The sequence below is a fragment of the Condylura cristata genome, unplaced genomic scaffold, assembly GCF_000260355.1.
Source record: "Condylura cristata isolate star-nosed mole 26May11 unplaced genomic scaffold, ConCri1.0 scaffold00014, whole genome shotgun sequence".
Classification (NCBI taxonomy): Eukaryota; Metazoa; Chordata; class Mammalia; order Eulipotyphla; family Talpidae; genus Condylura; species Condylura cristata.
In genome coordinates, this window is record NW_004567115.1 from 28,407,916 (window position 1) to 28,426,495 (window position 18,580).

General features: G+C 34.4%; 1 protein-coding gene across 1 annotated transcript in view; it reads left to right on the forward strand.

The window, feature by feature from the left end:
* KPNA4 (karyopherin alpha 4 (importin alpha 3)) overlaps positions 1 to 18,580 on the forward strand; it is a 48,220-nt gene that overhangs the window by 18,080 nt on the left and 11,560 nt on the right. Inside the window, exons 2-11 of the mRNA XM_004682297.2 lie at positions 7,456 to 7,500; positions 8,559 to 8,648; positions 8,752 to 8,781; positions 8,881 to 8,933; positions 12,589 to 12,684; positions 13,273 to 13,358; positions 14,538 to 14,624; positions 16,716 to 16,885; positions 16,976 to 17,020; positions 17,745 to 17,876. Coding sequence (XP_004682354.1) covers positions 7,456 to 7,500; positions 8,559 to 8,648; positions 8,752 to 8,781; positions 8,881 to 8,933; positions 12,589 to 12,684; positions 13,273 to 13,358; positions 14,538 to 14,624; positions 16,716 to 16,885; positions 16,976 to 17,020; positions 17,745 to 17,876 — 834 coding nt within the window. The remainder of the gene's footprint in view (positions 1 to 7,455; positions 7,501 to 8,558; positions 8,649 to 8,751; positions 8,782 to 8,880; positions 8,934 to 12,588; positions 12,685 to 13,272; positions 13,359 to 14,537; positions 14,625 to 16,715; positions 16,886 to 16,975; positions 17,021 to 17,744; positions 17,877 to 18,580) is intronic.

The following is an 18,580-nucleotide window of genomic DNA, read 5'->3' on the forward strand; positions in this document are numbered from 1 at the left end:
AGATGAAAAGAGAGAGATACGGTATAGAGGACATTGGACTGGCGCCAAGTAATCTATCTTGTTATTCTTGGGGAAGTTACTAGATCTCAGTTATCTTGTCTATGAAACGAGATTGTTGTAATAATTTCTGTTCCTTCTGGTTACAGAATCGTGATATTTGTGTAAAATTTTTCCATAAGAAAACTATGAATTTGAATTAGGTTCATATAAGAAAATCATTCCTTAGTTGCTCTCCCTGGTGGTGCAGAGAGTTAAAGCACAGTACTATGAAGATGTCTGCAGTCATTGCAGCACAAGTTTAATTCCGCCATGGAGGTGACCAACACAGCATGGCAGACTCTCCTCTCTCACCTGCACTGTTCACCTCAGCAGTGTTATTTCAGTAGATATGTCTGTTCTGTTTCCCACTCTGTTTCTGGTGAATTCTTTCAATCCCTGCACCTCTGGCCTGTATCCTAGTCCTTATATGCATAAATAAATAAATATATATTTTTTAAATATATAAAAGGAATCATACTGCTTTGTAAATGGGAAAAAATAATTTTGGTTCTTCCGAGAATATACCAGATAAACAAGAAAAATCAGATTTCTTTAGCACTTTGGCTTCTGTTGACTTACTAATTTGGTTGACTCTCATTTTTGTCCTCCTCAATTTTTCTCAGTGTCTTTCTGTGTATTTGGGTTTTTGTTCAATCTATCATTCAGTCAGTTCCTGAAGTTTTAATTCTAAAAGTGAAGTACTCAAAATATTTGCAGAGAAGTGATTATTCTTGCTAGCATTTGCTCACTCCCTTATACATTAATTCAAGAGAATGTGTACCTTCCCTTCTGCTCATATAAAACTTCTGTGTATTTATTGAAACAGATCTTTATAAGTCCTTCATCACTTTCAGTATGTGATTCCAAAAATTTACTTTTGCATTGCTTCCTATTTATGTTACATATAGGAGTTAACATGTGCTTCACCAAATCTGTGCTCATTTCCTTGATTTTTTTTTCTTTTGTGCTCATTTCTTACTTTTTTCCCTTCTAAATACTTCCTGCTCCTCACCACCACACTCACATAGTATTATTTATTTGATAATTACCTTCACTACCAGTATTAACTATTAAAAGTTAAATAATTTCCATCTCTTATTTTCATTGCAGCATAAACTAAAGTTAGCTCAAGGTAGGTTAACACTGAGCAACTATATACCAAAACCACAAAATAACTCTTCATTGTTTACAATTTTGATTCTTAGCATAGCAGTTAAATATTTTGTGGTGTATTTTTTTGAAGTTAATAAATTTTATACAATTTTAGGGGTGTGGTTAAAAGCTCTTAGAATTCTGTTAAATCCCCTCACTACTACAGATGAGGAAATTCATGCCCCTAATTGTGTTACTTGCCACATATAAGGCTAGTATATAATTTTCAGTAGAGCTGGGACTGTAAAGTTGGTATAACTATGTGATAGTAATGTTACAGATCAGGGAGAGAAGGGCACTCTTGAGCTCCCAAACCTACCTGCATGAAATTGGTTCTGCCATCTGCTACATCAAGACTATAAAACTTTTAATGGGAAGGAACTTTAATACAATGAGTGTGCAATACAGAAAAGACAAAAGAATATAGTTTCTAAATAAACACCCAAAGTTACCCCTCCCTTCGTGGGTAAAAGTCTACCCAAAAGGGTCTGAACCAAAACAAGGCCTGAAAGCCTACCACAAGCCTAAAGTACCTTCTGGCAGGGACTCACGATAAAGGGTCATAAATGGCCAGACAAGTTTGGGAGGAAACAAACAAAATCAAAATTAAGATAAACACTGCCATAGTCCCCCTCCTCACCCACATCCGTTTCAACCAGCCCAAGCCCAAGAAGAAGCAAGCACATTTTCTTCACAGATTTCTTCGCATGTGTCTCCCTCAGGTCACCTTCAGGGCTTTCCATCCTGCTTCCTTCCTCTTCAGTCTCCTCTCCAGATTCCTCTCTTTTCTCCTCAGCTCTACCGTCTTTTTCAGTGGGACAGGGAACCTGGAACATCCCCTTTTCCTGGGGGCCACATTGTTAATTAACTCATGCTGGGAAGAAATATAAGTGACTGTGTTTGTTCATCTCAGATGGTTCTCTCATAACATGGGTGAATGTAGAAAGTCTGGAAAATCAACATTTTCCTGTCTGATTTTATTTTTAAAGATTTATTTATTTATGCTTTCAGAACTGGTGTACAAAGCAGAGGTGTGGTGGGTGAGAGGATTCACCAGAGACAGAGTGGGGAACAGAACAGACAGATCGACTGAACTACATTGCTGAGAGGAGCAGCGGGCACGCTGGTCAGGAGAGGTCTGTCACGCCATGTGGGTGACCTTCCTGGTAGGGGATCAAACTCATGCTGCAGTGGCTTTGGAGAGCTTCATAATGTGGTGCTTTAACCCTTTGCGCCACTAGGGAGAGCCCCCCATTTTATTTTCTAAACAAATATTTATGACTTTCGAATTTATTTTATTTTGCTATTGTTTGAATTTTAAGTATACAAAGGATAATATTGTAACCCATTATCTTGGAGTTAGCAGCTTTTAAAAGTTTATTTTTAATTTTTGTGATTTAAAAAAATTATATACTAATTAAGTTTTAGTGCTTATAATGCAAATGTGGTGCATTTAAAGTATGGTCTTAACATTAGAATTATTTCTTAAAACTGCTCAAATTGGCCCTCCCTGGTGGCACAGCCCGTTATAGCACAGTGCTAAGAAACTAAAGCCACTTCAGCATGAGTTTGATCCCCACCCAGGAGGTGACCACATGCCATGGCAGACCTCTCCTAACCTGCCTGCTGCTCCCCTTAACAGTGTACTGCCTCGATCTGCCTGTTCTGCTCCCCACTCTGTCTCTGGTGAAGCCTCTCACCACCCCTGCACCTCTGGCCTGTACCCCAGTTCTGTATGCACAAATAAATAAATCTTTAAAAAAAAAAAAACTGCCCAAATTATCTGTCCCAAAGTTAAATATGGTCTCACACTCTGAATTTAATTTGGAATTCCTTTTAACTTACAATACCTACCTTACTCTTTACTGGTTAGAAATAAGAACTTGACTCACTAAGACTCTTCTTCACTGTTAGAACTAATTAGAATTTTGCTACTTCTATTAAAAGACAGTATCTCATCAAGTAAATCTACAGTATGAATGAGCATTTAACATTAAGCACTGAAAACTTCCATTTCATTGTCATAAATGTGAACTTGGAATTTATTTGTTAATCACAAGCAATTTGTCAACTTACATACTATTTGGCAGAGGCTTGAGTAAACTATGATGGCTGCTACTGGAGAGATTTGTAAGCGTAAATGAGAGGAGGGAGAAATAGAAAACAGACTTGTACAAATGTCTGTTCTAACTGATGGCTTGCCATATTAACTAGGCTAAACAACTATTGTGTATGTTTAAGTTGTGATGATTATTTGGATTGAAAATACCAGTAACTTAGTTTTCTCTGAAATGTGTAAATTAACCATTAATGACTTCTAGCTTTCCTTCCATTTCCTGGCTTCTGATGTTCTTTAACAGATCTTTGCTTAGTTGTCTCTTTTTGTATATACTCTTTTCTACCTGGAATGCCTATCTATATGAATTTCCATTGGAGCTTGAAGATCTGGCTTATTTTTCATGCTAATTACTTTCAGTGTACAAGAACAAGTATACAACATAGTACATTTATTAAAAGAAAAAAAATCAAGTAACATATTTAGGAGGATGTTTGGTACCCAGTGCTTACTAATTGTTAGACCTTACTACTACTTTATTAAATTATATTTCTCTGTCATAAGGTTAGCACCTCCTTAAGACCATAGAAATTCTCTGTCCAGTTCATTTTTGTATTTCTGGTGCTTGACAAATAGATGACTAATAAATACTTGAGTTATTGAATAAATGCTTTCCTTCTGGTTCTAAAAAGTAATATAGTAGTAATCCTGTTGTGGGGGACGATGTGTATGACTGGTATATGTAACTTTTTAAAAATTGCTTTATTGAAATAGACAATTTCTTGAATAAAACACCCAATTTAAATGTACAACCCAGTAATTTTTAGTAAATTTTCAGAGCTGTTACATCCATTACCACTTTGCACAGAAAATATCATACCTGATTAAGTTTTTTTGATTTCTATTTGTTTTACTGTTACCTGAGTATTAACATATCTAGCTAGGGTAAGAATGATAGTCTAGATGCAATAAAATCTATTATATCCCCTATCCTTTGTATGACTAACTTCAAAAAAATTTTTCTTTAAATATTTTTCTCTAGTGAGATTGAATCCTTACTAATCTAAACCCTAACTTTTTACTCAAGAAATTTTAAGACATTCAAATTTCATAAAAATATATTATTGTTACAATCATAAATTAAAGTTATATTAGTAAACATACACATTGAAATTAGCATAAATTAAGTGATCACTGATTAGAAATTTAATAGTCATTAATTGAAAAGAAAGTGCTAAGCCCTACATCCTATCAGAACAAACAATATTGAATCTCTAGAACCACACATAGTGATGGACACATAGTAATTATTTGTTAAATAAAATAATTGTATTCCTTTTAGATAGAAATAGCATTCGGTGTCCTGTAAGATTTTCTTGTTTGAACTTTTTGATAATTTTTTTTGTCCCCCCTTTGCCTGATTTAGAAATTTTTAACTATTGCAAACAAAGATACACAAAAAAATCTGGGTGATCTGTCTGAACTCTGCCTTAAACTCAGTCCCCTTTCTTCTCCTGACACCCCTCATCTCCCAACCCCCATTTATAGCCTTTGTCCTTTTAGATAGCTCATTGGCCTAAAAATAAGCCTTTGGCCAGTTTGGCAGCCTTTTGGAATTCTAATTGACAGCTTACTGCATCAGAGTAAGTCATGTGAATTTACTGCTATTACTTATGCAAGTAATATATAAAAACCCTGCTTTTTAAGATAAGGAAAGACTTGGAGAAGTAACCTAATATGCCCCTTTCATGGGACCTCAGAAAAATAAAAGCCTTCTTGATTCGAGGTGGAGTTATGACTTGAAAATATCTAATATGACTTTTAGGGCATTTGCTTTTTACAAATCATGGTTAAATACTGCCATCCTGGTGCATAGGATGTCATTGTACTAATCAATTCAATCTTATCTTTACTTGAAACTGACAACTTTTTTCTCAAGAGAAGAAAATTCTTACTTTCTTGCTCTGACAGAAATTTTAAAATCTCATTTTAGTTTCTATGGGTTTAGTACCCCTAGGTTTATGTTGCAACTGTACGGTTAAATTGGTTTAATAAGTCCTATATTAATAGTTCCATATTATCAGAAAATCCAGTTTTATAAAATGTGGTGTAATGGGGAAAAACTTGATATAAGGTATTTATGCAGATATGCAATAAATAGGAATTTTATTGGTTTGCTTTATTTAAAAGATAGTAATCTAAGTCCAATATTCCTTAATCCTGCTACCTCATGTGGAGTAGTTACTAAAAAGCATATTCCTTAGACTAGAAATATATCTCTGTCCCTAAGAAGTCTGCCTTTTAAATAGAACTTTTTGTGGATTTCATTTTCTCTGATACATAGGACTTAATTTTGTTAGTGTTATTAGCGCTTATTGTTTCATGTGCAAAGCCACTTTATTATTGATAATAGTACTTTTGGTTTGAATTTACCATAGTTTCTAACATTGATTTGAGCTCTATTTGACTTTTAAAATTAGGGGACAGTGTGGCTTAGTGGTTAATTGGCTATGTGTAATATTGTCTGAATAATTCTGACTCACTGTTAGCTGTGGGACCTTGGCCAGCTAATTTAATTTCCCTAAGCTTTGGTTTCCCTCTTTGTAAAAGAAAGAAATGTTTCTTCTTAACCTTCTAAGACTGTCGGGATAAAGTGATAATGTTGAAATTCTTTATAGTAATAATTGGTTGATAATTTTTAATCCATTTTTGCAGCCTATCTAATTAATTAGTATGTCTTAAATCGAGTCTTGATGTTTTTGAAATTTATATCTGTACCAAAACTTAAATGATTGCCAAAACTTCACTTAATATAAATACGTCCAAAATTGAAGTAAAGATTTCTGCATATATGAGATTAGTCAATGCATTTTGAGGAGGAGTAATACTCTTTGTTATTCCTTTTTTAGTGTGTGTGTGTATGTGTGTGTGTGTGTGTGTGTGTATTCATATAAGAAAAGGGCTGTAGCTCAAAGGTGTCGGAGTTAGAGGATTCACCAGAGATAGAGTAGGGAGTAGAACAGGCATATCTATTAAAATACACTACTGACTGGAGAGCATTGTAGACCGTGCTCCCTGGTTGGCTGGAGATAGAACTTGTGCTGCAGTGCCTGGTGATAGCTTCATAGTGCTGTGTCTTTAACCCCTGTGCCACTAGGGAGGCCTTTCTTATATAAAGGACTTATAGAGGTGGGAGACAAAAAGAAAATAAAATTATATATAATAGAATGTGATAATAGGTATGGAGGAAACTAATGCTGAGAAATGGGATAAAAGGTATCCAGATGGAGAGTTTGCTGGGTGGTTAGGAAAAGGAATATCTCCCCATGGGGGTGATATTTTAAAGACTCAAAGATGATGAGTGCAAGCCCTGCAGATGTGAAGGCAGAGGAAATAGCAGAGGTAAAGATGGTAATAGCTGACATACTGTCGGGTGCACTTTACATATATTAACCTATTTAAATTTAGTAATCCATGAAATTGCTATTTTCACTGTATTCATTTTATAGATTGAGGGAACTTAGGCATGAGAAAGCCAGTAAGCAGTATGGTTGAAAACTGGATCTGTTGATAATTTCAGAACTATTCAGTATTTGAGATTATAAATGCAAAACGAAGGTAGAAAATCATTTAAATAATATGACCTTTACTGTGAGTAAATTATGACTTAATATACATCTATATAACATCTATATAACTAGAAGAAAAGTTTAGTGAGTATACATCAAAATGTTTTCTTTGAATAATTAATTTCTTTTGGACTTTTTTTTTCAAGATTTTTTTTCTTTTTTTTTTTTTTTTAAGATTTATTTATGTATATAAGACATGGGGTACAGGCCAGGGGTGTGGGAGTGAGAGGAATCACCAGAGACAGAGAGAACAGAACAGGCAGATTGACAAAGTACACTGCTAAGGGGGAGCATTATAGGGTCGGAGAGGTCTGCCGTGTCATGTGAGTCACCCCCCTAGGATCAATGTACAATGGCTGTGGATAGCTTCATAGTGCTGCACTTTATCCCGTTGCACCACTAGGGAAGACCCCTTGGGCTTTATATTCTAAGTGGATTTTGAAGAAAAAATTTTACTGTCAGTCATCTTACACATCTTTGGCAGTCTGTCTTTATACTTTGTATGTATACATTCTTTGCTTATCTTTGTGATTAACTTTGAGATAATTTTTTTAAATATTTCTCTTTAATTTCTTGTAGACTATGAGAAGACAACGAAATGAAGTTGTGGTTGAATTAAGGAAGGTAAGTTGATTAATGTTGGGTACCTTCTGGCATAACTAACATAACAGCATATATAGAAATATTGAATGTATATTAAATGAGTGCTTAGTATTTTTTCTTTGAAAACTGATTTTTAAAGATTTTTATATATATTTTACCTAATTCTTCCTCTTGTACAGTGCATGCTTTCCCTTCTTAGGTATAGTCCCCGTACAGTTACCACCACCAATTTCCCCATGCACCATCACCATTGTCCCTTGTACTCATCCCTCCCCTGCATAGTATCTGTTGTATAGTTGCCTGTTAATTTTGTTTTTAAATTTGTTATAATTATTTTTTTGAAAACTGATTTTGATTATAGTTTAACAAGTTATTGAAGTTGGCATGATACAAATTGCTCAGTATCCAAAAAAATAGACATGGACAAGTTAAGAGATTTTTAATTATTTAAGTATAGGTCACTAGGCATACAGTTATACTAAATTGTTAATTGTTTGACGGTAGTAGTTATGCCTTAAAAAGAACACGTTACTTAACAGTTTTACCAGCTTTTCTCGTAGTAAGTTGTAGTTGGAAATATATTTGTGTGTGTATGTTTGTGTGTGGACATATGTATTTATTTGTCCTAATAATTTATTTGTCCTAAACACTGTAAATGAAATTCAGGTAGCACTTGAGTTTTATGAGACATTGCTGATTTTTGTCTGATTTTGAATTGTCCAGCCATTGCTTTGACTTTGTTATTAGGTGATAAAGAGAAGCTCCCTGATGATATATAAAATGGTTTAGTACTGTTAAATAAATACGTATTCTGGTCCTGGCTTGAATTAAACGCTACCTTTATAATCAGATTTTTTATGTTTTAATTTGTTCTGTGTAGTATTTGGAGCTCCAGTTAATACCATATTTATTTAATTCACATTTTGGTTAATGCTAGTTGTACTTCTAAAGGGTACTTATTATTTCAGTTTGTAGATACAAAACTGCCTGGCCTTTTTGTAAGGTATTTTGTTCTTTTTATTTGATGGAAGTTCTTTTACTATTGTTTTTTTCTTCCTTTTTTTTTATTTTTTTTTTAGAATAAAAGAGATGAGCATCTCTTAAAGAGAAGGAATGTACCACATGAAGATATCTGTGAAGATTCTGATATAGATGGTGATTATAGAGTGGTAAGTTTTGTTATTTTGGTAACTTAAAATTATCAGTGAAAGGTTTTATATAAATAATTTTAAGGTCTTTTAAAGTTAATTTTTTCTTTAACTTTTTTCACAGCAAAATACCTCTCTAGAAGCAATTGTTCAAGTAAGTTGAGTGCACCCACACACACTCCTCCCCACCTCTTGTTATTTTTTGGACTTAGTAACTAATTACTATATGTCTGCATTTTTGTTTTTTTAATAGAATGCTTCAAGTGATAACCAAGGAATTCAATTAAGTGCAGTTCAAGCTGCTAGGTAAGTTAAATTTAGATCTATTTAAATGTAATAACATAGACTAAGGGTTCTGTTTTTTGTTTCACTATATGGTAGTTATGTTACACCTACCTGAGTTTGATGAAAAACAATGAACAGTCACAGACTAACTAAATTTACTTAAAACATTATTCTCTGACTTAGATAATAAAATTGAGAGCAGTTTCCTAAACACTCAAATACTTTGAAATATTAGTATACATAATACATACAGATGCTGGGGAAAAGCTGATGTGACATGTTGCTACCATAGACAAATAGAAAACATTATTTATAAAGCTTTATCTTTTACAGATCAATGTTTAATTTTTTTTTTAAGATTTATTTATTTATGCATACAGGACTGGGATACAGGCCAGAGATGCAGAGGTAGTGAGAGGATTCACCAGAGACAGAGTGGGGAGTAAAACAGGCCCACTGACGATGTACATTGCTGAGGGGAACAGTGGGTGGGTCAGCAGAGGTCTGCCACACCATGTGGATCACGTCCAGGACAGGCGGGAGTCAAACTCATGCTAAAGTGGCTTTAGCTTCTTACTGCTGTGCTTTAACCTGCTGCGCCACCAGGGAGGGCCCCAATGTTTAATTTTATAGAAAATTAGATTTCTTAGGTCCTGCCCATGTAACTAATTTTTTTCATAGTTGCATACTAGGCAAACAATAAGTCAAGTCACAAGTTTTCTTCAGCCATATGCAGGCCAGTAAACATTAAGATTTATAATTACAAAGATTCCCAGTCTCTTTTCAGATAGGAATACTAAGTTATTTTGCATGTTTCTGTTATAAAACCTAAAAACTCATTTTAGGGGATGAAGCAGAAAAAACTTTAAGGCCTTTGTGGTAATAACTGGGAAAGACATGATTATATCATAGTACAATATAGTGGTTTGCTTTGGTTTTTTGTTTTGTTTTGTTTTTTGGCTTATTTGTTTGTTTATGCATGCAACAGGCCAGAGGTGTGAGGTGTGAGAGGATTCACCAGAAACAGAATAGGGAGCAGAACAGGCAGATGAACTGAAATATACTGCTGAGTGTATTAACAGCGAGTGAGATAAGAGAGGTCTGCCTTGCCATGTTGGTTACCGCCCTGGCTGGGGATCAAACATACACAACAGTGACTGCTGGTAGCTACATAGTACTGAGACTTAAGCCTTGCACTGCCAGGGAGGCCCACTTTGATTTGTTTATGCATGTAAGAATAATACCCTATGATGTGATTATAAGTAGGAAAGAGACAGCTAAAGCAAGAAATTTATCCTAGTTACAGAATTCCAAAGTGAAAAAGATTTCAATCCATCAATCTCTTGTCCAGTGCATAGATCCCTTTATATGTGTTGAACTTTTCCAAACTTACGTATTTATTTTTACTTTAGTTATTTATACCATTTGTTCTAAAGATTTATTTATGCATGTAAAACTTGGGGTACAGGCCAGAGGAACAAAGGGTGGTGAGAGGATTCATTAGAGACAAAGTGGGAAGCAGAACAGGCAAATTGACATAGTACACTGCTGAGGGGAACAGGAGAGATCTGCGGCGCCATGTGAGTGTCATCCTGGGCAGAGCTTCAATTTCCCACTGAAGCGGCTGCTGCTAGCTTCACAGTGTTGCACTTAACCCATTGTACCACCAAGGAGGGCCCAGCTTTATTTATTTATTTATGCATACAAAAACTGGGGTAGAGGCCAGAGGTGCGGGGGATGAGAGGCCAGAGGTGCGGGGGATGAGATGTCTCTGTCCCCACCAGAGACAGAGTGGGGAGCAGAACAGGCAGATGTACTGAAATACACTGCTGAGGGGAGCAAGCAGGTGGGTCAGTAGAGGCCTGTCACACCGTGTGAGTCACCACCCTGGCCAGGAACCAAACTTGTGCGGCAATGGCTGATGATAGCTTCACAGTGCTTTGCTTTAACCCATTGTGCCACCAGGGAGGACCCTGTATATTTAATCTGTAATGATTAAGAAGTTGATAAATTTTATCATTGTCAGATTTGAATATTTGATAGCTTTGGAGCAGCTCTTGTCACTTGATTTGTGCAGCATAATTAGACTCCTGAGGAAGAGTTTTCAGTATATAGTATATGGATCCATAGGTGATCCAAAGATCCTTGGAGGAGGAGAGGTTTTTGCAAGAGCAAACCTGTTTTCACAGTACTAAATCAGAGCCTTTATGTTGTTAACATTTGTATTCCAAAAGCAGTTTGGGTAAAGCTGCTGGCACCTTAGCACAAATCAAGACAGTAAAACCAAGCTGAGTATGTAATTTCATATTTTATATATTTATATGCCATTATGTACTTTGGGGGGTAATTTTCTAAATGAAGTGGTAAATTTTCGCTATTAAGAAAGACTCAATTCTGGGTTATTTCCTACTTTGTGCGCTAAGAATTGTGCCATGTGTCATAGAAAACGCTGTGGAAAAGCATGTGATACAATTTTGCTAAGTTTCAAACCTAATTTAGAAGGCAAAATTGTAGAAATGGTGATAGTCCTTTTTATAAGGTATTTTTTATTTAACTCTTGAGCATGTAAAAGTATGCTATATAAATATTCTTGGAATTTAAAGAGAGTCTTATAAAAACATATAACTTGAAATGGGCTTTGATTAGATAAGAGTTTAAGTAGACTTAAAGAGAGGGTATTCTGCAGTGTGGATGAGGAGGTTTAAGGATAGAAAGTGGGCATTCTAAATGGAAATATAAGGTACGAAAGGCTTAGAAATGTGATTGAAATGCTGGAATAGACAACTGATCTGTTTGTTCTTCAGTTAGAATTAGTTATGTTACAGTCAACTTGTAGGATGGTTTAGAACTTGCTCAAGTAGTTCTACAGCGATAGGAGTAAATAAGGAGCCACTGTGTGGTTTATACTGGGAAATGATTTGATTAAGCTGAACATTGTCTTTAATGCAAGGGTTTTAAATGGGTGAAGATTTGTGTTAGTCCTCACTGAGGCTATAGCCTACCTACAGCCTGCCTCCAACATGTGTAAATAGGGCATTCACAATTGTTTTACCTTTTAAAATCAATGAGAGTAAAATTGTGTCTGTCTTGTTTATCTCAGTAGCTGGCTATTTTTCTACATATTGCTGTGCTTGTACCAATTCACTTTAGTTGTTGAGATGAGAATGTTTTTGAGCTTTTATGACCTTTGATTTGATGGGAAAAGAAGAATACTAGTTATCAGCCACCTATTTGCTTTTTCCCCCTTTGACTTTGTTGTTACCTAAGATATTTTGGGATATTTTGGTGACATCTTAATTCCTTTCTTAGCAAGGTAAAAGCCATGTTGAAGGAGTCTGCTCACTTTTTTCTCTGACCTCAAATTAAGTGCAAAGGTAACACTACAAAACATTTAGTTGTTTTTTTGTAAGTCATATTTGGAGCTTCATTGAAGGAATAATATTACTGTACTAGTAAAGTGGTTCATACTTACCTTTTTTCTAATTATTAATAATTAAATTTATAAATTAATGTTTTCATAATAAAGAAAAGATAGCATTATATATTATTTTTAAAGTAACTTTTAGTGAGAGTCATGGTGCCAGATACTCAGATTTATGGTACTCTGAATCAAATAAGAATTTGTATTTAGTAAGTCATTTTCACATGGGTTATATAATACCTATGTCTCTTCTAGGAAGCTTTTGTCCAGTGATCGAAACCCACCAATTGATGACTTAATAAAATCTGGAATATTGCCTATTTTAGTTCATTGTCTTGAAAGAGATGACAAGTAAGTACATCTAAAAAAAACCATAATTTGGGATGTATCATTTATAGAAGTCAAGATTTTTCTAGTAGTTCAGTCTTTAAGAACAAAATAGCCTATAAAATGGAGTTGAAAAGCCAAAGTGGAAAACAATGCAAGGTGTGTTTATATCAAAAGATAAAGGTAAAGACCAATAAGGAATTGAGTGACAAAAGTAGTTTGCCACATAGGTAACTGAGAAAGCTACTTGGGTAGTAGTGTCCAGGTATCTTAAAGACTTCTTAATAAAAATAAAAATACCTTTTGATGGTTCACAGTTCCTATGATACTGGAAGAATTATGGAGATTACTAAAGGGAGAAATCTAGTATTGTATAAAAATGAACAATGATGTAAAAAAACAAAATAAATTTATATATATAAAAAACACCTGAGGAGAGGTATGTTTTTAATACCAAATAACTATTTCAGTCAGTAGAAGTTTTCGAATGGGTTGAATGCATACCTTTTGAAACAAAATAATTACTTTTAAAATGCTGGAGAAGAGGACTGGTGGTTAGATATTTGGGCCAATGTAAAAATACCTACTTTTAAAATTACTTGTTTTTTGTAGTCCTTCTTTACAGTTTGAAGCTGCATGGGCTTTGACAAACATTGCATCTGGAACCTCTGAACAAACACAAGCAGTAGTTCAGTCCAGTAAGTTGATTATTTACAGACAAAATTGTGATTTTTTTTTAAGTTAGTTTAAAAAAGTGATTTTCTTAAAAAAAAAAAAAACTATATTATAAAATAATGGCTATCCACTAACCCATAGGGTATTTGACATGGACCAACTTAAGTTTGTTACTTGAGTCATTTTGTTCTGTTAATTGACATTTTCTGTTTCCAGTGATTCTTTGATTCCTTTTTAAATCTGAGATTACTTAAATATATTAGCAGATTATATTATTATAGCTACACTTTACAGGCCATCATAGAAATAAAGTTGATTTTCCCCCATTGCTGTCCTGCCTCATGTGATTTCCATCATAGTTTTAGCAAATTTTTTGTAAAGTAGTCCTATTATTGCTTGAAATTTTTGCCATTGTTATTAAAATAGGACTGATTTCTTTAACCTTCCAAAAACTATAAATAGGAAATTATTGCTGGAAATAATAACCTGAGTATATCATTTCCATGAATATTGTTTGGTTCTTCTACCAAAGAAATTGAGAATTTTAAGGAAAGTACTTCATAAAATCCTCTAAAAGTGTATAAGCAGTTTAGTTGTCTAAGCTAGTTAAATAAGCACTAATTTCTACATGGTTTTGAAAGAGAAAAAAAGTGTTAACGTACATAGTATTTTAGTATTATTACTCCTTACTCTGTTTCCTATTCTTGTTGTTAAGCAACAGAATCACTTTCTGGTTCATAAAGTCTCCTGTGCTACAGAATCACTTTCTGGTTCATAAAGTCTCCTGTGCTACAAGGTCCTGTGTAAAGACTCATTTTATTTTTGATTTTTATTTCTGTATTCAAAAATCGAACTATTTTCTTGAACCTTGACGTTAATACTTAACCTATGAGGAACTAATATTAAAACTGGAATTAAGTCCAGGTTTAATTGTGAATAAAGTTTTACCAGTTTAACTTGACATTTGCCTATTTCATAAAATTATCACTTTGATGGTACTTAGTCTCCTAGGCAGAAATTTTCCATTATTGTTATTCTAATGAAAATCACCTAATGACAACATTTTGATAGGCTTCTTTCTTTTGAGGTTTAAGCAGAAAGAGCAAGATCGAGTTTTGATTTCAAATACAGTATATTTAACCTTACCTAAATGAGTTGTAAAATTGGCATATTAACAGTAAAATTTACATTCTCATCCTTAGATGCTGTGCCACTCTTTCTGAGACTTCTCCATTCACCCCATCAAAATGTCTGCGAGCAAGCAGTGTGGGCATTGGGAAATATCATAGGTTTGTATAAAACCAATCCAATGACTGTAGATATTGGATACTTTGTAATAAATGACTACTGGTAGTTGGAAAGGAAAATAGTTTGCTTTTTTTCAGTAATTTTTTTTCATATCCTACAGAAATTCTGTTCAAGAATAAAACAATAGCAAACAGAATATGTTCATTTTTTTAATCAGTTACTTGAATAACTGAAGTATGTGTAAGATCTAGACTTTTGTATCCTCTTACGATAGTCTTTTATTCCGCAACTCTCTCCACTGTTACAGAAAGTAATAAAATGGAGGAAGCAAAACTAATTTTCCTCCATAATGGGATTTCTGACAAGAACCTGAATTGAAATTTTTTATATTTCTTAGGAATTTTAGTACATTAAACCATAATGTTACTTAGTTAATGTTATTTAGTTATATAGGAGGTTACTTAGAGTATATAAACAAGGTTAAGTGTTGTACATGATTACATACCTTCTTGCTTATAAATAAGAATAAAGACAATTCTAATATTTAAGGATTAGCTCTTTTAAACTAGAGCCTGACTTTACCCATACTCAAAAATTCAAAAAACTATCCTCCAGTGGAAAATGTAAAAAATCTGGGGCCTGAACTGTACTATGTGCCTTGATGTTAAAATGTATTATTTTTGCCACAGATTCTTACATATACATAATCAGTGCTGCTTTATTATACTTTTTTTTTTTAAGATTGATTTATTTATGCATACAAGACCTGGGGTGTAGGCCAGAGATGCAGGGTTAGGGGAAGGGTGAGAAGATAAGATTGACCAGAGGTATAGTGGTGAGCAGAACAAGTGGATTGACTGCTGAGGGGAGCAGTGGGAAAGACAGAGGTCTGCTGCTACACCGTGTTGGCTAGCTCCCAGGCGCCAAGGGTTCGAACTCATGCTGCAATGACTGCGAAGACTTAACCCCTTATACCACTAGCGAGGCCCTATACCTTCTTTTTATTATCCTTTTTGAAGCTGATATGGAAGACAAGGGATGGCTAGTGTCTCACAATAATGACTGTTCAAAAGGGAGTGTTACTGACCAAAATCTTGACTTTAAGTTCAGTGACAATGCAGAATTAGAATAAATTAATGATTTTTGAAAAGAACAAGCATTTTGTCTCTGAATACTATAGTACAAGGAGAAGTGTTTTCACTATAAAATACAGTACTTACCATGACATTTATACTAGAAATTATAGTGACACTCTAGATATAAAAATTAAACTGGACAGTTTCATAGGAGAGTAATTCTTAAAACTTCAGCATGCTATCAGAAACCTATGAAAACCAAGACTCCTGAACCTATAGAGTTTCTTTTTCAATGAATCTAGGCTAGGACCCAGAAAACACTGGGAATCATTGCCATAGGTCACCACCACCTCTTGTGTTAAGATATAGTTTCCTAAGTGTATAGAATAATTTACAGGTGATATTCTCGATCTGCTGTTAATTGTGTTACAGATTAAATTCTACAAATACAGTTGTTTGCTTAAAAGTATTTTTTAAAATATTTATTTACGTATACAAGAACTCTAGGATACAGACTGTGGAGTGGGGGAGGGTGTAAGAGGATTCACCAGAGACAGAGTGGGGAACAGAACAGGCAGATTGACTGAAATAACACTGGTGAGAGGAGCAGGGGTAAGACAGGTGAGGTCTGCAGCACCATTTTTGTCAGCTCCCTGGCCAGGGATAAAACTTGTGCTGCAGTGGCTGCATGTAGCTTTATAGTGCTACAACTTAACCACTTGCATCTCCAGGAAGGCCCTTTTACAAAGTATTGTAGAGAACTCTTAGGCTTCTAGAGTTTAGATATCATGAAAACATTTCATAAAGTGTACATTACTCACACCTAAGTATTGAATAATGTGCAAAAAAAAAGTAATCTTTATATCCTTATATGTTCCTTCTCTTTGCTCAGAGGCCTAAAATGTGAACTTGGTTATTGTCTAAAACTACTATATAAAACTAAATAGTCTTATCTGTTTAAAATACAGGAACAGAATCTCGAACTTCAGTATTTTGTTTTCTGAATTGCTTGTTGTTATTATCATGTTTAATTGAATAGATAAATCCTTCTTACAGGTGATGGGCCACAGTGTAGAGATTATGTCATAAGTCTCGGAGTCGTGAAACCTTTACTTTCCTTCATAAGTCCATCTATTCCTATTACTTTCTTACGAAATGTCACTTGGGTTATGGTCAACTTATGTCGTCACAAAGACCCACCACCCCCAATGGAAACCATCCAGGAGGTAAACAAATATTTTGTATTTTTTAAACTAAAAAGTAGGTATCATATACTCCTGTTTTTATCTGTGTTTCAACTCTAATTCTCTTTTCAGATCCTTCCAGCTCTTTGTGTTTTAATTCACCACACAGATGTAAATGTGAGTAACTGTTACCCATCATTTATTTGTGTGTGTGTGTGTGTGTGTGTGTGTGTGTGTGTGTCTAGGGCTGTACCAGTGACAAAGGGGAAGAAAAGTGTTACATTAAACTTCATATTACTTTGAAACATTGATCTGTGGGAGAGTGCATTGTTCGTAAAGTTACCTCCAGTGTTATAAGGCAAAGCAAGCTGGTTGGAAAAGATGGAATAGTTATAATCCTAATGGTGGACTGTTTGCTTTAGACATACCTATGTGAAAAACTGATGATATAAGAAAACACTTTGAATATATTCATTTAGCCCAGGTGTTTTGAACCACTATGTATGTTATACATAGTCTTACCAATTATTATATGTGCATTTACCACAGTGCACATGTTGAACCTCCTCCTACTGGGTCTGAGCACACGCAGGAAAGAAAGTGTCTTTTTCTCCTATTTCATGATTATGTGGTATATACCTGGTTAATTAAGATGGATACTAACCTGTGATTAGGATCATAGTTAACCTAAATAGCCTGATTGTATCTAAAGATGCATGTACTTGATACACACACTGATAGATAATGATTTTAGTTAAGTAGTGCATTTCAGGATTCCAGTGCATTGATGTGAAAGAAGGGAAGAAAGAAGATAGAGTAATCATAGGTTAGTCCATATGGTTAAGAATTAATTAAAAAATGAATATTAAAAGATTATTTGCATTTTTATTTTATTCATTAGATTTTGGTAGATACAGTCTGGGCCCTCTCTTACCTTACCGATGCTGGCAATGAACAGATACAGATGGTAATAGACTCTGGAATAGTCCCTCATTTGGTTCCTCTGCTCAGCCACCAAGAAGTTAAAGTTCAGGTGAGTTTGTCATTGATAAAAACCGTAGATTTTTTTTTTTTACCACTAATTACTTTTTAAGCATGACATTTGAGAATGAGCAGAATCTGTTACTTTTCAGGTTTGTTTTTAACCCTGACACCATGTCTGTGATAAAAAGAACAGCATTGTAGCTTCATTTTTAAATGTGAAAAAAAAATGAGGTAAGATTACTACAGCTTAGCAAGAATTACCACTACGCCCCCAGGTCAACTCCTTGTAAACTATTTTAAACATAGACCAGGGCAGTTCACACAGCAGCTTGGTGGCATCTGAGCAAGTACTGCTTTTACTTTTCCTACTTTGCTCATTTTTCTGCCATTCTTTAATTCCTCCCACCCCACCCCTTAGCTGTCTTTTTTTTTTTTTTAATAATATAATACAGCAAACTCTTCCAACCCTTGGTAGATAATGTACTTTAATCTTAAAATAATTTAGTCTTATAAAATACAATAATAGCAACTGTTAGTCTAATTATTTTTCAACCTTGGACTTCAAAATCAATTGTGATAGATAAGGAAAAGAAATATTTTAATTTCCTTTGCATAGTCATTAATCTGTTTCAGTAAATCTGGGTTATTTCCTAGAAAACTGGGCTTTAAAAATCTCTTCAGGTGATACCTATGTACAGTCGGAACAGAAACCACTGCCTTAAAATTTTAACTACTTTGGGCCCTCCCTGGTGG